We start from the raw sequence: 27109 nt of genomic DNA, 5'->3' as shown, positions 1-27109 counted from the left end.
CCCGTTTTAAGCGCGATATTTTGTCACGAAAAGATGCTCGACTATGCATATTCTTGACAGTTTTGGAAAGAAAACACTCTGAAGTTTCAGAATCTGCAAAGATTTTGTCTGTAAGTGCCCCAGAACTCATTCTACAGGCGAAACCAAGATGATGCATCACCCAGGAATTAGCAGAATTTCTGAAGCTCTGTTTTCCATTCTCTCCTTATATGGCTGTGATTGCGCAACGAATGAGCCTACACTTTCTGTCGTTCGCCCAAGGTCTTAGCAGCATTGTGACGTATTTGTAGGCATATCATTGGAAGATTGACCATAAGAGACTACATTTTCCAAGTGTCCGCCTGGTGTCCTGCGTCGAATTCGGTGCGCAATTGCCAGCTGCTTCTACTTTACCATTTGATTCAGGGGAGAAAGCATGTGTCCAAGAACGATGTATCAATGAAGAGATATGTGAAAAACACCTTGATGATTGATTCTAAACAACGTTTGCCATGTTTTCAGTCGATATTATGGAGTTAATTTGGAAAAAAGTTTGCGTTTTGAGGACTGAATTTTCGGATTTCTTTTGGTAGCCAAATGTGATGTATAAAACGGAGCTATTTCTAATACACAAGGAATCTTTTTGGAAAAACTGAGCATCTGCTATCTAACTGAGAGTATCCTCATTGAAAACATCAGAAGTTCTTCAAAGGTAAATGATTTTATTTGAAGGCTTTTATGTTTTTGTTAATGTTGCGTGCTGGATGCTAACGCTAATGCTAACGCTAAATGCTAACGCGAAATGCTAACGCTAGCTAGCTACTTTTACACAAATTATTGTTTTCCTATGGTTGAGAAGCATATTTTGAAAATCTGAGATGACAGTTTTGTTTAGAAAAGGCTAAGCTTGAGAGATGGCATATTTATTTCATTTCATTTGCGATTTTCATAAATAGTTAACGTTGTGTTATGCTAATGAGCTTGCTGATAGATTTACACAATCCTGGATACAGGGTTTTTTTCATAGCTAAACGTGACGCAGAAAACGGAGCGATTTGTCCTAAACAAATAATCTTTCAGGAAAAACTGAACATTTGCTATCTGAGAGTCTCCTCATTGAAAACATCTGAAGTTCTTCAAAGGTAAATGATTTTATTTGAATGCTTTTCTGTTTTTTTGTGTAAATGTTGCCAGCTGAATGCTAATGCTAAATGCTACGTTAGCCATCAATACTGTTACACAAATGCTTGTTTTGCAATGGTTGAGAAGCATATTTTGAAAATCTGAGATGACAGTGTTGTTAACAAAAGGCTAAGCTTGAGAGCTAGCATATTTATTTCATTTCATTTGCGATTTTCATGAATAGTTAACGTTGCGTTATGGTAATGAGCTTGAGTCTGTATTCACGATCCCGGATCCGGGATGGGGAGATCAGAAAGGTTAAACTAAAGTTGAGTTGTTTGGAAGGAACACACAACACCATGTGTGGAGAAAAAAAAAAGAATTCCCAAGTGTATCAAGACATTTTGCAGGAGGATGTTAACATATCTGTCCGCCAATTGAAGCTCAACAGAAGTTGGGTGATGCAACAGGACAACGACCCAAAACACAGAAGTAAATCAACAACAGAATGGCTTCATTCTGGAGTGGCCCAGTCAGAATCCTGACCTCAACCTGATTGAGATACTGTGGCATGACCTCAAGAGAGCAGTTCACATCAGACATCCCAGGAATATTGCTGAACTGAAACAATTTTGTAAAGAGGAATTGTCCAAAATTCCTCCTGACCGTTGTGCAGGTCTGATCCGCAACTACAGAAAACATTTGGTTGAGGTTATTGCTGCCAAAGGAGGGTCAACCAGTTATTAAATCCAAGGGTTCACATACTTGTCCCACCCTGCACTGAATGTTTACACAGTGTGTTCAATAAAGACTTATAATTGTTTGTGTGTTATTCTTTTAAGTGGACTGTATTTGTCTATTGTTGACCCAGATGAAGATCAGATCAAATTTTGTGACCAATTTATGCAGAAATCCAGGTATTTCCAAAGGGTTCACATACCTTTTCTTGCCACTGTACGTGGTCATAGAGAAGTAAATGAGAAGAGTTATGAGTTTCCATGTTGTGTGGAGAGCCGTCTTTAGTCATTCTTATGACAGAATGACAGGAATGACATGAGGAAATGGTGTCTTTCCCTGTCGTTTCAATGGGACTTGGCAGGTGTCCGTAGTGTGAGCTGTCTGCTTTAACTGTTGACTGACAATAAGAACAAGGATGTCAAACAAGCACTCACACCTCTCACTCTCACTACTACAGTTTCATGATTTCTTTCATGATTTTTGATGCGTTTCACCAATACATCAACACACCTAACAGCAGTGCTGCCAGATCTACAGTGCCTCCAGAAAGTTCACACCCCTTGACTTTTTCCACATTTTGTTGTGTTACAGCCTGAATTAGGATTATATTTATATTTATATATTTTTTGTCAATGTATAATTATGTTGTAATTTTTTTTAATTGTTTTTGCAAATTCATTGTAAATGAAAAGCAGAAATATCTTGAGTCAATAGGTATTCAACCCCTTTGTTATGGCAAGCCTAAATAAGCTCAGGAATAAAAATGTGCTTAACAAGTCACGTAAATTGCATGGATTCACTCTGTGTGAAATAACAGTGTGTAACATGATTTTTGAAGGACTAGCTCATCTCTATACCCCACACATACAATTATCTGCAAGGTCGAGCAGTGAATTTCAGACACAGATTCAACCGCAAAGACCAGCGAGATTTTCCAATGCCTCGCAAAGATGGGAACCTATCAGTAGATGGGTAAAAAATTAAAAAGGCAGAAATTGAATATCCATTTGAGCATGGTGAAGTTATTAATTACACTTTGGATGGTGTATTAATACACCCAGTCACTACAAAAATAAAGGTGTCCTTCCTAATTCCATTGCTAGAGAGGAAGGAAACCACTCCAGGATTTCACCATGAGGCCAATGGTGACTTTAACACAGTTAGAGTTTGTAATGGCTGTGAGAGGAGAAAACTGAGAATGGATCAACAACATTGTAGTTACTCCACAATACTAACAATACTACTCCACAATACTAATAGTTACTCCACAATACTAATACTAACTAACTGACAGTGAAAAGAAGGCAGCTTGTACATAATAAAAACATATTCAAAAAACATGCATCCTGTTTGCAACAAAAGTAAAACAGCAAAAAATGTGACTAAGCAATTAACTTTTGTCCAGAATACAAAGTGTTATGTTTGGGGCAAATCTAATCCAGCGCATTACTGATTACCACTCTCTGTAATTTTAAGTATAGTGGTGGATACATCATGTTCTGGGTATGCTTGTAATTGTAAGGACAGAGGAGTTTTTCAGGATAAAAAAGAAACAGAATGGAGCTAAACACAGGCAAAATCCTAAAAGAAAACCTGGTTCAGTCTGCTTTCCACCAGACACTGGAAGATGAATTTACCTTTTAGCAGGACCATAACCTAAAATACAAGGGCAAATCTACACTGGAGTTGTTTACCAAGAAGACAGTGAATGTTCCTGAGTGGCCGAGTTACAGTTCTGACTTATATCTAGTTGAAAATCTATGGCAAGACTTGAAAATGCTTGTATAGCTCATGATTCAGGGGTGTGAATACTTATGTAAATTAAATATTTCTGTAATTCAGTTTAATAGATTTGCAAAAATGTCTAAAAATATGTTTTCAATTTGTCATTATGGGATACTGTGTGTATGAAAAAAAAATGTAATCCGTTTTGAATTCTGGCTGTAACACAACAAAATGCAGAATAAATAAAGGGGTAGGAATACTTTCTGAAGGCTATGTATATGCTCAGTCCTCCATTGACCAACAATTACTGTAAAACCTCATCCCTCTCTCTCTCTCTCCATTCTCCTCTCTCTCCAGGGAAGGAAGAGTCGGTGGCCACCTTCAAGGGGAACGAGTTCTTCTGCTACGACCTGTCGCTGACGCCCATCCAGAGCAGCACGGACGAGATCACGCTCTCCTTCCGCACGCTGCAGCGCAACGGACTCATGCTGCACACGGGCAAGTCGGCCGACTACGTCAACCTGTCGCTGAAGAGCGGCGCCGTGTGGCTGGTCATCAACTTGGGCTCGGGCGCTTTCGAGGCACTGGTGGAGCCCGTCAACGGGAAGTTCAACGACAACACCTGGCACGATGTGCGCGTCACCCGCAACCTGCGTCAGGTAAAGAGACACGACGTGATTGGTCCATCTTCTATGCAGCGTTTCTCTCTCGCTTTCTGTATCTTTTTGGCCTTCTTATCTCGAACTTTCAAGCTATTTTATCTGTTGGTCTATATCTCTCTTTTTTTTCTTCCTTTTTCTCATGTCGCTTGATCCCTACCTAATGTTGGTGTTTTTCTCTTCCAGTTCCAGGGTTGAGATCTGCAGAGGAATGCTGCTGTTTCACTCTCTGTTGTCATGGTTTTCTTTCCAAAAAGCAACCAAAGATCCATATCATCTTCTCATTGGGGTAAACGTGGGGGAAGAGGGTCAAAGTTGAGATGACCGAGGAAGTAGAACTGACCCAGTACTTGAGCATCACACACATTCATTTATATTTTGGTGGATATCTAGTACACACACATCTAGAACATCAAGTACTTGTCTGTCTACGTAAGCCTAATAGGGAACACTGCATTCAACAGTCACTACCAATGGGAGCTGTTCTTGTTCATATATGTATGCATGTAATGTACTTACCCGCATGTGATGCTTTCTAATTTATCAGAAGAGACGATGCATTTCAGCCCCATCTTAACACATTACTCCATAGATCTTTACAACCAGCTAATCACAGCCAATAGGTGGCAAGGGAGCCCACTCAGCGGGTGTGAGCACCAGCGTACACACACACACACTAACAAACCCTCACACACGCACATGCACGTATGTGCGTGCGCACACGTATACCCCTCACAACCACACATTGAATTGAACAGCACAAGCAAAGGATCGATACCAGGTCATCAATTGGCAGATAGTGGCTGTGAGATGTAATCAATTTCACTTACATTTGCCTTGCATGCTTCTCCCAGTGTTTTGGTAATTGTAATTGGAATGAATGGCTTGTCAGCCCTAATAATAGCCATTGTAAAGGCCCCGTATTGCAACCAGGACTGATTTGAATGCATTAACAAACAAAAAAATAAAACAACCTCACCTCCTTTGTCCAGCGCCGCGGCCAACATTTACACAAAGCCTTTACTTCCTCTCCCCTGGAAACAAAACAGGTGCGTCAAACTTCCCTGGACTTTTTAATGACTGCAGAATTCAGTCTCAGGCAGGAGAAAGAAAAGTTGTGTTGCCGGTAGAGGAGCCTCAATGGTGCAGTAAGTTTGTGGCATCATCTTTCATAAGTATCTCTCCAGACCAACTAGTTTAATATGTATCGGCTTTCATAGCAGTCATTCCTGCTGCAAACGCAGAGATTGAGCCACTAAAGTCATGTAGCTTAAATAGCTATGTAGCTAATGTCCCTTCCCGTCTTTCTCCTGTGAGCTGAACTTGGGGGGCAAAGCCTTTGACACTGGAAAGGCATGCTCGCACACTGACAGAGTGATTTGCTGGGGGGGGGTACACAATCATTCATTCATACTGGTGCATGTACACTAAGTACACCAACCATTAGGAACACCCCTCCCCACTCCCCCTCAAATCAATAGTTATTGGTCACATGCGCCGCGTCAATGTGCAGGGGTATGAGGTAGTTGAGGCAATACGGTATGTACATGTAGGTATGGGTAAAAGTGACTAGGCAATCAGGATGTATAATAAACAGAGTAGCGGCAGTGTGTGTGTGTGTGTGTGTGTGTGTGTGTGTGTGTGTGTGTGTGTTGGATTGTCAGTTTAGTACTGTATGTGTGAGTGTCTGGTTAGAGTATAGTGAGTGTGCATGGAGCCAGTGTAAGAGAGTCATTGCCAAAAATAAAGAGGGTCAATGTAAGTAGTCAGGGAGGCCAATTGACTAACTGCTCAGCAGTCTTATGAACACCAAGATGTTCAGGAGTCTTTTGGTCCCAGACTTGGCACTCTGCTACCACTTGCTGTGCAGTAGCAGAGAGAACAGTCCATGACTTGGGTAGCTGGAGTTCTTGACAATCGTTAGGGCCTTTCTCTGACAAAGCCTGCTATAGAGGTCCTGGATGGCAGGGAATTCGACCCCAGTGACATATTGGGTCATAACCGCTACCCTCTGTAGCGCCTTGCGGTTGGATGTCGAGCAGTTTCCATACCAAGAGGTGATGCAGCCAGTCAAGATGCTCTCAATGGTGCAGCTGTAGAACTGTTTGAGGATCTGAGAGCGTCCTGGGGGTGAAGAGACATTGTCATGTCCTCTACACGACTGTGTTGGTGTGTTTGGGCCATGATAGGTCCTTAGTGAAGTGGACACTGAAGAACAAGAAGCTCTCAACTCGCTCCACTCCAGCCCTGTCGATGTGAATGGGGGCGTGTTCGAGTGAGTGTATGTAAACTTCTGACCCACTGGGAATGTGATGAAAGAAATAGAAGCTGAAATAAATAATTATCTCTACTATTATTCTAACATTTCACATTTTTAAAGTATAGTGGTGATCCTAACTGACCTAAAACAGGTAATTTTTACTAGGATTAAATGTCAGGAATTATGAAAAACTGAGTTTAAATGTATTTGGCTGAATTGTATGTAAACTTCCGACTTCAACTGTAGGTGTTCCTTTTATCCAGGTGGGAAAGGGAAGTGTGGATTGCAATAGAGTGTGTAATATGTGAATTGGAGTGAGGCCAGGGTTTTGGGGATTATGGTGTTGTGAGCCATGACCAGCTTTTCAAAGCATTTTATGGCTGCATATGTGAGTGCTACGGGAGCTAGTCATTTAGATAGGTTACCATGGCGTTCTTGGTCACAGGGACTATGGTGGTTTGTTAAAAAATGTAGGTATTACAGACTGGTTTGTGGATAGGTTGAACATTTCAGTGAAGACACTTGCCAGCTGGCAGCGCATGCTCTGAGTACGTGTCCTGGTAATCCGTCTGGCCTGATGGAGGTCTTACTCACATCGGCTACGGAGAGAGTGATCATATAGTCATCTGAAACAGCTGGTGCTCTCACACATGGTTCAGTGTTACTTGCCTCAAAGCAAGCATAGAAGGCATTTTGCTCGTTTGATAGATTTGCGTCACTCGTTAGTTCTCGGCTGGGTTTCCCTTTGTAATCTGGGATAGTTTGCAACCCTGTTATGAACATCAGAGCTGGTGTAGTATAATTTGATCTTAGTCCTGTATTAATGCTTTGCCTGTTTGATGGTTCGTTGGAGGGTGCAGTGGGATATCTTATAAGCCCCCGGATTATTGTCCCGCTCCTTGAAAGCAGCAGCTCTAGTCATTAGTTCAGTGCAGATGTTGCCTGTAATCCATGGCTTCTGGTTGGGATATGTATGTACGGTCACTAGCGAAACAGTCCTGTAGTTTAGCGTCCCATTCATCGGACCACTTCTGTATTGAGCATGTCACTGGTACTTCCTGTTTGAGTTTTTGATTGTAAGCAGGAGTCAGGAGTTATGGTCAGATTTGCCAAATGGAGGGCAAGAGAGAGCTTTGATTGCATCTCTGTGTGTGGAGTAAAGATCTAGAGTTTTTTTTCTCCTGTAGTTGCACTGGTGACTTTCTGGTAGAAATGAGGTAAAACTGATTTCAATTTCCCTGCATTAAAATCACTGGCATCCAGAGCTCTGCATGAGCATTTTCTTCTTTGTTTATGACCGTATACAGCTCGTTGAGTGCGGTCTTAGAGACAGAATCGATTTATGGTGGTAAATAGACAGCTACAAAAATACAGGTGAAATCTCTCTTGTTAAGTAGTATGTTCCACAGCTTATCATGAGGTATTCTAAGTAAGGCGAGCAGAACCTTGAGACTTCCTTAATGTAATATTAGAGATTGCACTCCAGCTGTTGTCGACAAAGAGAGACACTCCTTGATCTTACTGGACTCTGCTGTTCTGCCGATGCATAGAAAAACCAGCTATATGTATATTATCCATGTCCTTGGATAATATGACTCCGAGAAGCATAATATATTACATTTCTTACTGTCCTGTTGATAGGATAGTCTCGAACGGAGCTCGTCCAGTTTATTCTCCAGCGATTGGACATTCGCCAATAGAACAGAGGGAGACGATTTATTCACTTGCCGCCGCAGTCTCTTCAGGGTGCCCGTGCACCTGCCGCTATATAGCGCTGTCTTCTCCTCCTTCGATTGTCGGGGATTTGGGCTTGGTCCAGAGAAATCCTCGTCCAAGTGAAGGTTAGTGAAAACTGTTCTAATATCTAGAAGCTCTATTTGGTCATCGGAAACGATGGCGTAAACATTGTGTACAAAAAAAAGTTCACGTCAGCGCAAAAAAAGACACAAAAAAAAGACACAAAATAGCACAATTGGTCAGGAGCCTGTAAAACATCCGCTTTCTAATGCAGCTCCATTCTTCCCACATGGCAGGGGTCAGATATTTTTTGCTGCGAGGGCTTTTGCTCACCAGGTTGAAACAGATTTAATGAGTTTGGAAAGCTGACATGATTCTAGAGATTTTGTCCCTGATCCCACCCTCCCACCACCAGTCCCACTGTAATGATCCACACTGAGCTATGCTATACCACACATACTCAGCTATACTACAGACACATCTATACATACATACATACATACATACATACATACATACACGCCTGGACAGCTGTAAAACACACATACACGCAGCTATAGAAAGTTACAGAGGTACAAAGATCATTCCCCTAAAACACGGTAGCTGTTACCAATAACATGGGGGGTTAGAATTTTTTGGGAGGGGGTGTAGGGGAGTAAGATATCTATGCCTCTGGAACTTTCTCACTCATCATTATTCACGATTCATTCAGGATAATCTGTAATCATGGTGAAGTAGCATCCACGTTATTGTAGACGTGTTCAGGAAACAATTCTATTCTTATTTACAATTTACAGTAAAAGTGACTCCAAAATGACAATACATTATTTACCATTTGTTTCTATTGGACTAAACATAATCTGAAACACAACACAAAAGTAACTGTAGGAACAAACTGTATGTAGACATTGCATAAAAACTAGACCTTTGACTCTTTAAATGCACAATAAGTGAATTTGTCTAAATAATAATGACACGTACAGTTGGACCCACTAGATGCATAGAGTGCTTTCATTTATAAACTGTAAAACATATATTGTATGTATGAAAATATACTCAAATAAAAAAGGTGGCATTCTGTGCATTCGCCTCATATAAAACGTTTGATCTCAAATCCAAAATACTGGAGTATAGAGCCAAACAGTCCAACTACATGCAGAGGGAGTGTACATTGCCAGTATTTGATTTTTTGAGAGGTATTATATTATGCTACTGTAATGACACTTCTTAATAATAGCCTATAGGACAACACAAAGAACTTTGTCATAGTGGACATGCCCTCAACCTCTGCTCTAGTAATCCCCAGAGAAAAGGAGACCTCTATGTATCCTTGTCGTTGACGTGAGGGGAACCCTATGCATTAAGGAGCTCTACGTTTACACTACCTTCACCCCACTAACTGCCTGGTTGGCTGAGGGAGGATATTGATGGCGTTGACCTGACCTGTCAGACCTGACCTGCAACTCACTCTACTCCTTGCTAATCAAAAAAATCCTCTGCTACCCATACACATGCAGGAGAACACACAGACACACACACATACAGTCCATTCGGAAAGTATTCAGACCCCTTGACTTTTTCCACATTTTGTTATGTTACCGCCGTATTCTAAAATCTACACACAATACATTTTTGCAAATGTATTACAAATAAATAACTGAAATACCTTATATACATAAGAATTCAGACCCTTTACTCAGTACCTTGCGGGCGCACCTTTGGAAGCGATTACTGTCTCGATTACATACCGATTACAAGCTTGGCACACCTGTATTTGAGGAGTTTCTCCAATTCTTCTCTGCAGATCCTTTCAAGCTCTGTCAAGTTCAATGGGGAGCGTTGCTGCACATCTATTTTCAGGTCTCTCCAGAGATGTTTGATCGGGTTCAAGTACGGGCTCTGGCTCGAACCCTCAAGGACATGCAGAGACTTGTCCCGATGCCAGTCCTGCATTGTCTTGGCTGTGTGCTTAGGGTCGTTGTCCTGTTGGAAGGTGAACCTTCACCCCAGTCTGAGGTCCTGAGCGCTCTGGAGCAGGTTTTCATCAAGGATCTCTCTGTATTCTGCTCTGTTCATCTTTGCCTCAATCCTGACTAGTCTCCCAGTCCCTGCTGCTGAAAAACACCCCCACAGCAAGATGCTGCCACCACCATGCTTCACCGTAGGAATGGTGCCAGGTTTCCTCCATGCCTGATACTTGGCCTGCAGGCCAAAGAGTTTAATCTTGGTTTCATCAGACCAAAGAATCTTGTTTCTTATGGCCTGAGAGTCTTTACATGCCTTTTGGCAAACTCCAAGTGCGCTGTCATGTGCCTTTTACTGAGGAGTGGCTTCAGTCTGGCAATTCTACCATAAAGGCCTGATTGGTGGAGTGCTGCAGAGATAGGAGAACCTTCCAGAAGGACAACTATCTCCACTGAGGAACTCTTGAGCTCTGTCAGAGTGACCATCGGGTTCTTGGTCACGTCCTTGAGCAAGGCCTTTCTCCCCCGAGTTGCTCCGTTTGGCCGGGTGGCCAGCTCTAGGTTCCAAACTTCTTCCACTTAAGAATGACGGAGGCCACTGTGTTCTTGGGGACCTTCAATGCTGGTACCCTTCCCCAGATCTGTGCGTTAATACAATCCTGTCTCGGAGGTCTACGGACAATTCCTTTGACCTCATGTTTTTTTTTCCGCTCTAACATGCACTGTCAACTGTGGGACCTCACATAGACAGGTGTGTGCCTTTCCAAATCATGTCCAATCAATTGAATTTACCACAGTTGGACTCCAAGTTGTAGATGAGGATGATCAGTGGAAACAGGATGCACCTGAGCTCAATTTCGAGTCTCATAGTTCTGTAAATAAGGTATTTCTGTTTGTTAATTTGAATATATTTGCAAACATTTCGAAAAAACTGTTTTCGCTTTGTCATTGTGAAGTATTGTGTGTATTTAAAAAAAAATCCATTTTAGAATAAGGCTGTAACGTAACAAAATGTAGGAAAAGTCAATGGGTCTGAATACTTTCCGAATGCATACGCAGGAGCACAAGCATGAATGCGTATACACACACACACACACACACACACACACACACACACACACACACACACACACACACACACACACACACATACACACACACACACACAGTCCTCCCCCACACACAGCTCATATTATACACCCTGCTTTCAACATGATGCCATACCGCCAGGATAGCCTTCTCCCCCGTCTTCACCAGCCTATCTATACCTGTTCTAATAGCTCTAAAGCCACAATTTCCTTTCCTTTTTAATGCCTAGCTTGATTTCATTCCATTGATTTTAAATGCTTTTACTGTGTTGTTGGGCAACCGCAGTTGTTACAATGAGCTTCCCAAACGGTTCAAGCTGGTGACTAATCATTCAGTTATTTTTTGTTTCTCTCATTGTGTGTTTTCTCCTCCACCACCGCTCACCGGAAACCTGTGGATTTTTCAGCTTCTTAATGGTGAAAATGTGGCAGAGAATTAGGTGAGAGGATATGGAATCCTGAAGAGAAGAAACGCAACTCAGAATCACAGCTCCACCCAGTGGTAAATAGTGGTAACGCTGTACTGCAGGCCTGTGTAGGGAGAGGTAAACGCTGTACTGCAGGCCTGTGTAGAGAGAGGTAACGCTGTACTGCAGGCCTGTGTAGGGAGAGGTAACGCTGTACTGCAGGCCTGTGTAGGGAGAGGTAATGCTGTACTGCAGGCCTGTTTAGGGAGAGGTAATGCTGTACTGCAGGCCTGTGTAGGGAGAGGTAATGCTGTACTGCAGGGCTGTGTAGGGAGAGGTAATGCTGTACTGTAGGCCTGTGTAGGGAGAGGTAATGCTGTACTGCAGGCCTGTGTAGGGAGAGATAATGCTGTACTGCAGGCCTGTGTAGGGAGAGGTAATGCTGTACTGCAGGGCTGGGGAGAAGTAACAGACTGTGTCTGAGAGCAGTGTGGATGGTCCCTGTGGTATATGGATGATGGACAGGCAAGGACGTTCACAGTGACCTCTCATCATGGAGGAGGCTCCTTCAAACACAGAGAGTCAGTCAGGCAGGCAGGCAGGCGTCCCTTCCCGTTTCCTCTCCTCCTACCCACGGTTCTCCTCCTCTTCTCTCTGGCTGTGACATAATGAGATTCTATCATGTACGGTTTGTAGACTTTAAGCACTGGTGACCGTGCTGCAATACTCCATGGCTAAGTGGCTGGACAGACAGACAGATACTGCAGCAAAAGCACCCCATGCATAAAGTGCAAACCCATGCAGCAAGACCAACGGACCAATAGGAGGGTGGCTACACAATAAAAGCTGTTATGTAGACCCTAAAAACGTTATTTGGCTCTCCCCATAAGATAACCCTTCGAAGAACCCTTTTTTTGTTCCAGGTAAGAGCCCTTTTGGTTCCATGTAGAACCCTTTCCACAGAAGGTTCTACATTGAACCCTTCAACCTGGGACACAAAAGGGTTCTCCAATGGGGACATTTCGAAGAACCCTTTTGCAGTCGTTATTTCTAAGAGTGTAAGCAATGAAGCATGGAGGTCTATACATTCACATGCACACATCCACAAGTACACTTATCTGACTGTCTCCACTGCATGACAAAGTAACACAAAATAAATGGCATGCACAAATGTCATCTACTACATGACACATAACATACCAACTCTGTATTCACAATTGTCTATTTATAAACATGCCCTTCATTCATTCTGTTCACAATAGCAAACATGCAGTGGCAAGAAAAAGCATGTGAACCCTTTGGAATTACCTGGATTTCTGCACAAATTGGTCATAAAATTTGATCTGATCTTCATCTAGGTCACAACAATAGACAAACACAGTCTGCTTAAACTCATAACATGCAAATAATTATACTTTTTTTTATGTCTTTATTGAACACACAGTGTAAACATTCACAGTGTAGGGTGGAACAATATGTGAACCCTTGGATTTAATAACTGGTTGACCCTCCTTTGGCAGCAATAACCTCAACCAAATGTTTTCTGTAGTTGCGGATCTGCACAACGGTCAGGAGGAATTTTGGACCATTCATCTTTACAAAACTGTTTCAGTTCAGCAATACTCTTAGGATAACTGGTGTGAACCGCTCTCGAGGTCATGCCACAGCATCTCAATCGGGTTGAGGTCAGGACTCTGACAGGGCCACTCCAGAAGGCATATTTTCTTCTGTTGAAGCCATTTTGTTGTTGATTTACTTCTGTGTTTTGGGTCGTTGTCCTGTTGCATCACCCAACTTCTGTTGAGCTTCAATTGATGGACAGATAGCCTAACATTCTCCTACAAAATGTCTTGAAAAACTTGGGAATTCATTTTTCTGTTGATGATAGCAAGCTGTCCAGGCCCTGAGGCAGCAAAGCAGCCCCAAACCATGATGCTTCCTCCACCATACTTTACAGTTGGGATGAGGTTTTGACATGTGTTGTGCCTTTTTTTCTCCTCACATAGTGTTGTGTTCCTTCCAAACAACTGAACTTTAGTTTAATCTATCCACAGAATATTTTGCTAGAAGTGCTGTGGAACATCCAGGTGCTCTTTCGCGAACTTCAGACGTGCAGCAATGTTTTTTTTGGACAGCAGTGGCTTCCTCCGTGGTGTCCTCCCATGAACACTACTCCTGTTTGGTGTTTTACGTATCGTAGATTCGTCAACAGAGATGTTAGCATGTTCCAGAGGTTTCTGTAAGTCTGTAGCTGACACTCTAGGATTCTTCTTAATTCTTAGGGATAGGCATCCCTATAGTGGGACACCAGCTGACAACATCCGGTGAAATTGGAGGGCACGCAATTCATATAAATAATCTTAATATTAAACATTCATGAACATACAAGTATCTTATATCATTTAAAAGCTTAAATTCTTGTTAATCTAACTGCTTTGTCCAATTTACAATAGGCTTTACGGCGAAAGCATTCCATGCGAATGTCTGAGGACGGCGCCCCACATCAACATATTTTACAACCAGCACAGGCTTCATAAAATCACAAATAGCGGCTAAATAAATCACTTACTTTTGAAGATCTTCCTCTGTTTCCATTCCCAAGGGTCCCAGCTACAATATTTTGTTAGATAAAATCCTTCTTTATATCCCAAAAAGTCAGTTTAGTTGGCGCCATCGATTTCAGTGATCCACTCGTTCAACATGTAGACAAAGGAATCCAAAAAGCTACCGCTATACTTCGTCCAAACAAGTCAAATTACAATTCTATTTAATCCTCAGGTACTATCAAATGTAAATAAACTATAATATTTCATACGGAAAGTAGTATGTTCAATAGGAAAGCAGAAGACCAAAATACTGATATTGTTCCTAAACAAATCTCCAAATTCTTGCTTGTTTTTTAAAAAAAAAAAGCCTGAAACCTTGAATAAAGACTGTTGCTATCTAGTGGAAGCCATAGAAATTGCAATCTGGGAGACGGAATAACATAGGAACAATAGGCTTCCATTATAAGAGCCTGGGACCTAAAAAAAACAAAAACATTCCGGTAGATTTTTCTTCTGATTTTTGCCTGCCATATCAATTGTGTTATACTCTCAGACATTATTTTAAACAGTTTTAGAAACCTCAATGTGTTTTCTATCCAATGCTACCAATTATATGCATATCCTGGCTTCTGGGCCTGAGTAGCAGGCAGTTTACTTTGGGCAAGTCAGTCAGCTGGAAATTCAGGAAACTAGACCCTATCGTCTCATTGATTGGACTCCAGGTTAGCTGACTCCTGACTCCAATTAGTTTTTGGAGAAGTCATTAGCCTAGGGGTTCACATACTTTTTCCAACCTACACTGTGAATGTTTAAATGATGTATTCAATATAGACAAGAAAAATACAATAATGTGTGTGTTATTAGTTTAAGCACACTATGTTTGTCTGTTGTTGGGACTTATATGAAGATCAGATCAAATTTGATGACTAATTTATGCAGAAAATCCAGGTGATTTTCAAGGGTTCACATACTCTCTCTTGCCACTGTATATTACCCTCAATAATCAATATCCTCTCCATGTTCCATACAACTCGGCTTTGTCCCAATTCAGACCCTTTTCCCTATATATATAGTGCACTACTTTTTTTACCAGGACCCATAGTGCTCTGGTCAGAAGCAGTGTCCTAATCAGTGAGAGAACAGCGAATTGCCTTGATATTACTGACACACACACTGACTTGAGAGAGTAAAGACATCTTCTGTCATTATGAATGAAGCCTCCTCATTGCGTTTGCTCTCTGTCTGAAATAGTTTTTTGATTATAGAGTGCTCCCCATCAGAGATGTTAGGATTCGGCAGGAGAGGATGAACATTAAGGAGATTCTGCCAATATCCCCATCTCTCCCACTTCAGTCGATTCACACTGGGCACAGACGTCAATTGAACACCTTTTCCACGTTGGTTCAATGTCATTTCAGTGAAATGACGTGGAAACAACGTGTGCCCAGTAGGTTCATTTCCGCTCTAAGTGGCTAAATGTATTATGTTATCTGTGCTGGATTTTGTCCCCTTTCTTAAGGAAATCTAGTACTTCAAGGCTGGTTTTTGCAACGTGTAAACCATGGAAATACAGATACCAATACACTGAAATGTAACAACTGTGCAGCTAAACCTGATATGAGGCACAGGCTACAGGGAAGAGACACAGACGTGATATTCACATACTGCTGCTGCCAGAAAAGGGGAGCAGGGATCTTTCTTGCAGTTTGGATCTTTAGGTCTCATTCCAAACCACTTACCGAAAGAGGGTAATACAGTAAGCACAGTCAGGGGCTGTCTATCTGTCTGTGTGCAGAACTGGCACCGTAGGCCCTCGGGGGTGGACCTACAACCAATAGGAAACATGATCCAGACAGGGAGAGCTGCAGGACATCAGTGAGTGTATGAGGATGGGAGGGTTGGGTGTGTGTGTGTCCACGTGTATGACATTCTACCTGCAGTGAAAGAGAGAAAGCTTCTCTGGGATGTAGAGCACAGTTTAGCGAGTGATGGAATATGAAAGGCTTTCTTTTATTCCCTCTGTGGCTTAACAACAAAGTATTGGCTGCTCGTGTGTCTGTGAACTGGGGAGAAGGCTTAGCTTACGTCTGGTGACTGAGACATTTGAAGTCTTGAACACCTTTCCTGTTCGCTCTCTTTCTTTTTCTCCCTCTCGCGCTCTGCTCATTCACTTTCTCTTTCTCTCTCTATCTAGTGCTCTAATCCCATTTCCTTCTATATAATTAGACCTTGGTTTCAGCCATTGGATTAATTGTGGGATCAAACAGATTTGTCTTGTTCTTAGGTGCTGAGCGCACTGCTCTGAGCGCACTGCCCTGAGGTTCCCAGTGCCCTGAGTTCAGCTCCTCCAACACATTGCCTTTGATGTGCTGCAGGCAGGACACACTGTGCGTGTACAGAGTGCACGCACACTCATGCATGAAGAGGCACACACTCTTGTTTTTAGTTTTTCGATTATTTTTGCACTTGTTTGACATTCTACTGCGCTGTTAGGAGCTAGCAACACAAGCATTTCTCTGCACCCGCCAGTCCAATGAACTTTGATTTGATTTGACATAATCATGTGCAGACACACACATGCACACACACACTGGAGCTTGAGAATCAGGGGTTTAAAAAGGCTAGCTCTACCTTTGTATGGGATGAGGAATGATTGAATCATTCCATAGGCAGCAGAAAGAACAACCAGCACCACAATCAATAGCGGGGCTTCTTGGACATTCTTCTGCATCTCTTCTCCTGCTGTTTTTCTATCCCTCTCTGTTTGGCATCATCAAACTAACAACTGCAATTATGCCCCCCTCTCCCTCCCCTTCCATCCCTTCTTCCCTTCCTCTCTCCATCCCACAGCGTCAACCTTCATCGACACAGAGAGGAAGCCACTAGAATGCAGAATAGTCGTCAAATCAATTCCTCCTCTCCCTTCCACTTGCATCTCCTCTCCCCGCTCATAATTTGTCACCTAGCAACCAGCCAGTCCGCTGTTGTTGTTTCATCTCGAGCCTGTTTATGTTTCTGCCTCCGGTACAGAAGAGGCATGAACCACTTCAGTGCCAGTCCTCATCACATACTATAGTCTGCCTCTGTATCTCTATAGAGTAGCAGAGCTCTCGTAGGGTTAACACTGTATTTCCATACAGGAGAGGTATGAACCACTTCAGCGCCACCACCCCCTGACCTAATAACATATTTAATCCCCTCTCTCTCTAGTCTAAAGAGTAGCACAGCTCTCGTAGGGTTAACCATGCCTTTCCCATAACATTTCCACCAGCAAGAACTAGTCGCGATAGCAGAGCCACTGATCACCTCCCTCTATCGACGATTATCTGTGGGTGAAATGGCATGCAGTGTGTAACAGTTGGGTGAAATGGCATGCAGTGTAACAGTTGGATGAAATGGTATGCGGTGTAACAGTTGGGTGAAATGGCATGCGGGGTAACAGTTGGATGAAATGGTATGCGGTGTAACAGTTGGGTGAAATGGCATGCGGGGTAACAGTTGGGTAAAATGGCATGCAGTGTAACAGTTGGGTGAAATGGCATGCGGTGTAACAGTTGGGTGAAATGGCATGCGGTGTAACATTTGGGTGAAATGGCATGCGGTGTAACAGTTGGGTGAAATGGCATGCGGGGTAACAGTTGGGTGAAATGGCATGCGGTGTAACAGTTGGATGAAATGGCATGCGGTGTAACAGTTGGGTGAAATGGCATGCGGTGTAACAGTTGGGTGAAATGACATGTGGTGTAACAGTTGGGTGAAATGGCATGCGGTGTAACAGTTGGGTGAAATGGCATGCGGTGTAACAGTTGGGTGAAATGGCATGCGGTGTAACAGTTGGGTGAAATGGCATGCGGTGTAACAGTTGGGTGAAATGGCATGCGGTGTAACAGTTGGGTGAAATGGCATGCGGTGTAACAGTTGGGTGAAATGGCTTGCGGTGCAACAGTTGGGTGAAATGGCATGTGGTATAACAGTTGGGTGAAATGGCAAGTGGTGTAACAGTTGGGTAAAATGGCATGTGGTATAATAGTTGGGTGAAATGGCATGTGGTATAACAGTTGGGTGAAATGGCAAGCGGTGTAACAGTTGGGTGAAATGGCATGTGGTATAACAGTTGGGTGAAATGGAAAGTGGTGTAACAGTTGGGTAAAATGGCATGCGGTATAATAGTTGGGTGAAATGGCATGTGGTATAACAGTTGGGTGAAATGGCAAGCGGTGTAACAGTTGGGTAAAATGGCATGCGGTATAATAGTTGGGTGAAATGGCATGCGGTGTACCAGTTGGGTGAAATGGCATGCGGTGTACCAGTTGGGTGAAATGGGATGCGGTATATCAGCTCTCATGAGTCTGCTGAATGTTCTGCACACAGGTAGAAGAGAGCTTCTGGCCAAAGACATTTAGCTCATGCCGATGTATGAACATTTGTTTGAATCGCTACTCAACATTCAAGTCAATAGCAATCATCTGCATGTCCTTTGCATAGCATCCCATTTGTTTGCTAATATGTAGTTTGTATGAACAAGTGCTTGTGTGTGTGTGTGTGTGTTTGCCTACATTAACATCTTCAACCCTTCTCACTCAGAAAGAGCCCCTTGTTTACCACTAACAGCTCTGTCACCAACTGTCATGTTTATTCATGTCCTAGTTTGCATCTTACAGCCATTTTAACCAGACCTATAATTATGTAAAAAATCTCTGGACCATTAGAGCATACTCACAAATGTTGCAGGTAGCATTTTTGAAATACACAAACTGAGGGGAAAAGAGAGGGAGAGAGAGAGAGTGATATACTTTCAGAGAGAGGGATAACACAGAAGAAATGTCTACTTAGGTACTATTAGCCATCATTTTCACTTGTGGCTGCACACACACCAGTCCCACCTGTTTGCCTAGCTCTCTCTCCCTGGCGTAATTGCGCTGACATTTATATTGTCACCTGGAGCTGTTCTGTCAATTTCTATTACTGGGAGCCCAGGCTGTGGTGTTATGGTTGAGAGCGGAGGGAGGGAAGGAAGGAAGGAAAGGAGGAAGGGGAGTATCAAGGAGAGGATTGGAATGAAAGCGGAACTAACTACCTGCTAGAAAGACACCTCTCGGCTTCCCCTGACCACACTGCTGTAGATATCACTAAAGCAATACTCCCCTGACCACATTGCTGTAGATCTCACTAAAGCAATACTCCCCTGACCACACTGCTGTAGATCTCACTAAAGCAATACTCCCCTGACCACACTGCTGTAGATCTCACTAAAGCAATACTCCCCTGACCACACTGCTGTAGATCTCACTAAAGCAATACTCCCCTGACCACACTGCTGGAGATCTCACTAAAGCAATACTCCCCTGACCACACTGCTGGAGATCTCACTAAAGCAATACTCCCTTGACCACACTGCTGGAGATCTCACTAAAACAATACTCCCCTGACCACACTGCTGTAGATCTCACTAAAGCAATACTCCACTGACACCTCTGCTGCAACATGTGGTGCATACAAGACATATACATATGCCAGATCAAATACAAACATGAGCGCATACATGCATGCACACAACACACCAAACGCACCCACGCACACTCGCACATCCCTCAGCAACCGCATGTTGAGTATCCTCCGAGTCATTTGATAGCATACAGTGCCTCCAGAAAGTATTCACACCACTTGACTTTTCCCACATTTTGTTGTGTTACAGTCTGAATCTAAAATGGATTCAATTGATATTTTGTCACTGTCCTACACACAGTACCCCATTATGTTAAAGTGGAATTATGTTTATTGACATTTGTACAAATTAAAATACAATTAAAGCTGAAAGTATTCAACCCCTTTGTTATGGCAAGCCTAAATAAGTTCCGGAGTCAAAAAGGTGCCTAACAACTCATAAAATAAATTGCCTGGATTTACTCTGTACCCCACACATACAATTATCTGTAAGGTCTCTCAGTCGAGCAGTGAATTTCAAACACAGATTCAACTACAAAGACCAGGGATCTTTTTCCAATGCCTCACAAAGAAGGGCACCTTTTGGTAGATGTGTAAAACAAATTAAAAAGCAGACATTGAATATCCATTTGAGCATAGTGAAGTTATTAATTACACTTTGGATGGTGTATCAATACACCCAGTCACAACAAGGATACAGGTGTCCTTCCTAACTCAGTTGCCGGAGAGGAAGGAAACCACTCAGAGATTTCACCATGAGGCCAATGGAGACTTTAAAACATTTACTGAGTTTAATGGCTAGGATAGGAGAAAACTGAGGATGGATCAACAACATTCTAGTTACTCCACAATACTAACCTAATTGACAGGGTGAAAAGGAGGAAGCCTATACAGAATAAAAATATTCCAAAACATGATCCTGTTTGCAACAAGGCATTAAAGTAAAACTGCAAAAAATGTGGCAAAGCAATTAAGTTTGGGGCAAATCCAATACAACACATTACCGAGTACCACTCTTCATATTTTCAAGCATAGTGGTGGATGCGTCATGTTATGGGTATGCTTGTAATTGTTAAGGACTGGGGAGTTTTTCAGGATAAAAAAAAATGGAATTGCGCTAACCACAGGCAAAATCAGGAGGATACATTGGCGCCTGAACAGAAGGCAGACATTTTGCCCCCAACCGATTGTGTTTTTTTGTTCATTTATCTGCGTTGTTTGTAACTTATTTTTTTCTATTTTTGTACATAATGTTGCCTCTACCATCTCTTATGACCGAAAATGACTTCTAGACATCAGGACTGTAATTACTCACCACGGACTAGCGGAATCATTTTTCTTCGTTCACGACTCTGACGAGCCCGAGGCGGAGGATATACGGCTCCCTCGGGAACAGGCCCCGTCCCCTGTGATCTGCGTAAAGAGGAAGTGGAGAAAGAGAGGCTGGAGGGCGGGCTGCCTTCTGAGGAGTAGGAGGCTATCTAATAAACCCCCACTCCCCTCAATTCTGCTCGCAAACATGCAGTCTTTGGACAATAAAATTGACACTTTTTTGGGATGATTACGGGACATTATCGGGACATTAAAAACTGTAACATCTTATGCTTCACGGAGTCGTGGCTAAACGATGACAATATCAACATACAGCTGGCTGGTTACACCATGTACCGGCATCGGTACATAGAACAGTGGCGTCTGGTAAGACCAGGGGCGGCGGTCTATGTATTTAAATATGTAAATAACAGCTGGTGCACGATATCTAAAGAAGTCTCGAGCCATTGGTCACCTGAGGTAGAGTGTCTCATGATAATGAGAATGTACATGCTACTGCATATACATACTACTGAGACACGTACATACTACAACTAACCGGTGCCCCCGCACATTGACTCTGTACTGGCACCCCCCTGTATATATTGTTATTTTTCTAATTACTTGTTACTTTTATCTCTTATTCTTATCTGTATTTTTTTAAACTGCACTGCCGGTTAGGGGCCGGTAAGTAAGCATTTCACTTTAAGGTGTTGTTAACCTGTTGTATTCGGCGCATGTGTCTAATAGAATCTGATTCGAAATCCTAGAGGATAACCTGGTTCAGTTTTCTTTCCACCAGACACTGGGAGATGAATTCCCCTTTCAACAGGAAAATAACCTAAAACACAAAGCCAAATCTACACTGGAGCTGGTTACCAAGAAGACAGGGAATGTTCCCGATTGGCCGAGTTACAGTTTTGACATAGGTCTACTAGAAAATCTATGGCAAGACGTGAAAATGGTTGTCTAGCATTGATCAACAACCAATTTGACAGAGCTTGAAGAATATTGAAGTGAATAATGCTGCACAATCCAAGTGTGGAAAGCTCTTAGAGACACACACACCTGTAATCACTGTCAAATATGCTTTTAACAAAGTATTGGCTCGGGGGTGTGAATACTTATATTAATTAAATATGTCGGTCTTAAATTGTCTATAAATTTGCTAAAATGTCTAAAAACATATTTTCCCCTTGTCATTATGGGGTATTGTGTGTAGATGGGTGACAATTCAGCCTGTAAAACAACATAATGCGGAATAAGTCGAGGGGGTAGGAATACTTTCTGAAGGCATAGTAGGTGATGTTCCCTGAATGATCAGCTCTGTGACCATTTCAATATGAGTTCTGTATGCAGACTCTCTTCCAGGAGTAGTGCTCTAATCGTATCCCACTCTATAAAACCCATTACCCTCTCAACTACCTCAGGTCTAATGAAAAACACTAACCATTCATTCCAGCCAATACGATTTATCCCTGTCCCTTTTTATCACGGACTATTATTGGCTAAATTGGAAATTTTGTATGAAAGCGGTCATCAGTCTTACCGTTCTCTTGTTATGTGTTATAAATCCACACAGACCTATGCTACAGTGGGCCTTTTCAGAGTCTGCCCAACCATTGATCTTTTTTACAGCCGCATTAAATATTTATCTGGATTGTGCTCACGGTGATAGTTCAACTTTGTCCATTGTGACATGTACGTAAAGATCAAACGCCTCATTTACTGCTACTCGGTCAACACGATCCGGCTGTCATCTCATTTGCTTCTGGGCCTTAGCGATTTGCCACTTCCCCCAGACTGTTGACAGACAAGACATGTCAATTCTCTCCTTTCCTTCCGCAAGTGGAAGGCTACAATGGTGAAACAATGCTAATAGCTCTTTATAGTCTCTTCCCCACATTAATAATGCAGGGAGCTGCTGAGCGAGCTTATAAAAAAAGTTATTTATCGGGGCCTGCTCCTTGTTTACACGATTAGTTTTATCCCCCATCAGCAAACAATGACCACCGCCTCCCTGCCTCCCTGTCCCAGATGAGTCAATTACAGACAGGGAAGGCGAGGGCGGACGAGGGCCGTCAATGCCACAGCTGAAGACTTTGAAAATAGGGAGGCCTTGTTGAGTATACCCACTGGCAGGCTGAAGTTGAGACGTGTGTTCCTGTATACGTGAAAGGCAGTTATGTGTCGGTTTTTCACTCTCTCTCTCTCTCTCTCTCTCTCTCTCTCTCTCTCTCTCTCTCTCTCTCTCTCTCTCTCTCTCTCTCTCTCTCTCTCTCTCTCTCGGAACACTCTATTTCAATTCCTTTGGATCTCTGCCATCTTTCATTTCTCTCTGTCTTTCTCCCCCTCACTCTACAGGTTCATAAAAGTTTAAGCGATCTCCGATGGTTTCAGGAGCTGGTATATTGAGCTATACCTCTTTCTTCCCTCTGACTTTCCTTGCCCGTCTTCGCTTGAATTATTTAACATGCGGTCACGCTATGACTCCCTGATAAAATAAAGGTTAAATAGAAATAAAAATGACATGGTTAGAAGAGAAAGGAGGAGTGTAGGCCTGGAATGTTGGTCGAAGATCTCTTATACCGACTTTTCTTGGTCAATTCAGGGTGTTAATGTGTCTTCTCTTTCTCCAAAACGTTGACGAAGGGATGACTTCTTTCCATACTTTGCTTCCTCCCTCTTTATATGTCCATTTAAAGATCGTCAGCAGTCTGAGGAGATACATTTTCCACATGCATTCCGCAACTTTTCCCTGAATGTAAGAACATCTTAAAGATACGAGATCAGTTCAGGATTCAGATATCAAACACTGGGGGGGGGGGGATCTGAAACACCACAAACATAATATTTAAACACGCTTCGCACAAATTCACATAATTGCTATCTGTCCGTTAGACAAAGACACACAGTGATTGTCACCTTCATAGACCGTCATTTGTCTTATTTAATAAACCATTGTTTTGCATCCCCAGTCCCTTTCAATCCCTATTTTGAGTTTGATGTATCTGTGTCTGTGTTTTGTTACGATTAGAGACACAAGCACAGTGTGGGTCTTTGACGAGGCAGAGGCATACATATGCAAATTTCACACCCACTGTTGGAACTTATTTACCTAATTAATGGATTAACATAAATCATTAGCGGCAGTGCGGGGGTGCTTGACACTGCTTACCCGGATCTGGTGACCCGGATCAAACAGTGAGCGGCCATCTTCTTTTTCTGACTAACCCCACTGCCACTGTGGTGTTCAGATGTGTGGCTGCCACTCTTATTCACTCCCACTCATAAACACACAAAGTAAACCCTTTGGGCACGTACAGAAAAAGCTACAACCCACTGGGCACAGACGTCATTTCAATGTCTAGGTTCAATTTGCATTTGGTTGAGTTGTCAACTAACATGAATTCAAAAAGATATTCCCCATGTCATTGGACTTAGGTTAAAAGTAGGTTGAAAAAAAATCAGAAATTCCCACACGACTTTTTGCAAATCGAATCAGTTTTCCACGTTGAGTCAGCGTTGATTCAGCGTCATCACATTGCTTTTTTGTTGTTGAAATGACGTGGAAACAACAATGATTCAACCAATTTTTGCCCAGTGGGAAGGCTCTGTACTGCATTTTTGCCCATAAGCACAAATGTACACACTCACGCAAGCATGCGCACACACACACACACACACACACACACACACACACACACACACACACACACACACACACACACACACACACACACACACACACACACACACTGGTATATAATTGATCTATCTTTACCGTCTGGCACAACATTGTGAGATATGAACATACCAAGTCAGAGAGAAGTACAGTGATCTATTTAAAAGCTATACATTCTCCTCTAGTTGGGAATTAAGGTTAAAATGACATCAGGCTTCATACAGGCATCACATGACAACTTGCAAATCCAACATTGGTGCATACAGTATTTTCATTGTCATCATTCACAGTGAATTGTGAGGAAAAGCCAGGCTACTGTTTGTCATCAAGTGCATATAAATAGTCGACTTCTAACACAGTGTCCATTTTGTGTTTGTTTCTCTCCCTAGGGGCAGAGGATATGGGTTATTGCGTGTTTTGGAAGTGAACTCGAATAACTGAATATCTCTCTCTTTCAGGACACAGACACAATGATACTGCATCGCCCAAAAGGAACAAAATGCCTTTCAAACCTTTCTTTCCTTCTTTCTCTCTGCTACAATATGCAATACATGTCATTTTTGTTTTGTTTTTCTTATATACCCCATTGAAATTGAATATCCTTAACTTTCTGATTATCATCGTCAATGCTGCTGTCCTTGTTCTCTTAGCGATTTTAACTATTGTGATAATTGTGATCATTTACCCTTTGATATGTTTTATTTTTTATTTTTCTGGCTTCTCCATACTCCCTAAACTGGCTCTTGCACAAGATCTTTAAGAAAAGCAACCTGAGAAAATGTTTGCTTGGGAAAATATAACCTGCCAACCATTCGGAATATGATTGGCCACACCCCCTGCAAATGGAACACCGATTCTAAGGAGCTTGTCCCTCCTACCAGCCACACCCACAGCCAAGACTAGCAGAAGTGGTTACTACTAATACTGAACTGCTTTTCCTTCATTCCCTTCCCCACTCAGAAACAAGCCCAACCCCCCAATCTGCCCCCAACCCCTCTATGTGAAAATTAATTTGCTAACTCTTGTCTTTTTACTAACAAAAAGCTTAAGAATTCTCCAATTTACTATTTTCTTTTGTGATTTGGTTTTCCTTTACCTTTTTTGTTTTTTTTACAACTAACACTGTGTCATTCACGGAATGTGAGTCATCTGTTCTTTTTTTCTACTTAATGTGTGAACTTACGTACTAACAAATACAATGATATTGTTTTATCTCTTTTATTTTTGGACAACCCTTTAATACAGCAACAAAAAAAGTTTCCAATGACTTTCTTTATTTCTTTATTTGGATGATTTGTATCATCCAAATTTATTTCATTTTGGACATTTCAAGGATTGATTGGTTGGATTATTATCGCCTATATTCTCAAATTAATGAACCTGTTTTTGTTTCTCAAAAAGGCGAAACCTCCTTTATTTACCGTTGAAGTGTCCTTTATTGAGTTCACGGTTTGTCATTCTTTTTGTTTTTTTTCTCCTCCCCCTGTTTTCTCCTGAAGCACGCAGGCATTGGACACGCTATGGTAAACAAACTGCATTATATGGTAGATATCATTCTAATTGTCTTTACTTTGGTTTGCCCTGGGTTTCCGTTACCTCTTTCTATTCCGTTTGCAATACAAAACTTCCATCGATTCCAAGGTAGCTGGGGAAAAAAATCACCTCTATTTGTCTTTCTTTTACTTTATGTTCGTTACCACTTTTTACCATCCAAAACTCCTCCCTTCCTTCCAGAAATTGTACCTATCCAATGAAAGAGGTCTGTCCTAAAATTATTAATTTAACAACAATTTACAAGAAAAAAAAATGTTACTTTGATTTTTTTTCCCCCCTTTTATTTGTTTATTTTTTCCTCAAACACTATCCTCATGAAGAAATAAAGAATAATATTCCAAGAAAGATACAGTAGCAACTTCTGAATTGACTATAACAAAATCTATCCAAAGAAGTTCTGATTTACTTCAGTTTTTCCCCCTATCAATTTTCTTGCGACAAGCGAACTTGAAGTGAAAGTGCATAGTGGACTCTATTGACAGAGAAATACCCCTACTATTACAACCCCCCCAGTGGCAGGTATTAAGAACTAGGGCCATTTGGATAGTATTCTACTATGTGTGAAACTAGATGACCTATGTCTTTAGTGTTAGAAAGTTTGAATATTTGTCAATCCAGTAAAACAGAATACTATTCAACTATCTACGAGTTCTGTGGAGAATGCAATGCAGGGAATGAATATATCCAGAAGTACAGCCTGTAAAAAATGTTTATTCTGTCTTCATTTTACGAGCGCCAGCTGCATCAAGACACCCATTTTGATAGTTTGCCACAGGTGAGGCTCTATGTGCCAAGACCTGTGGTTCCCACTCAAACATGAATAGTTCAGGTCCGTATATACACCTCCTTATTTAGTGGGGGGAGGTCAGACCGTAAAGCAGGGCCTCAA

The 27109-nt window shown here is 42.1% G+C and overlaps 1 protein-coding gene across 6 annotated transcripts in view; it reads left to right on the top strand.

Annotated features, from left to right (window-relative positions):
* Positions 1 to 27109, top strand: part of LOC110531840 (neurexin-2) — a 1034463-nt gene that overhangs the window by 438504 nt on the left and 568850 nt on the right. For 5 of the 6 annotated variants that reach the window (XM_036987707.1, XM_036987704.1, XM_036987705.1 and 2 more), the window contains exons 6-7: positions 3922 to 4223; positions 26166 to 26189. In XM_036987707.1, the coding sequence (XP_036843602.1) occupies positions 3922 to 4223; positions 26166 to 26189 (326 nt within the window). The remainder of the gene's footprint in view (positions 1 to 3921; positions 4224 to 26165; positions 26190 to 27109) is intronic. The other variant, XM_036987703.1, reaches the window with a different exon arrangement.

Source organism: Oncorhynchus mykiss, chromosome 9 (genome assembly GCF_013265735.2).
Source record: "Oncorhynchus mykiss isolate Arlee chromosome 9, USDA_OmykA_1.1, whole genome shotgun sequence".
Classification (NCBI taxonomy): Eukaryota; Metazoa; Chordata; class Actinopteri; order Salmoniformes; family Salmonidae; genus Oncorhynchus; species Oncorhynchus mykiss.
This window is presented reverse-complemented; position numbering and strand designations above follow the sequence as displayed.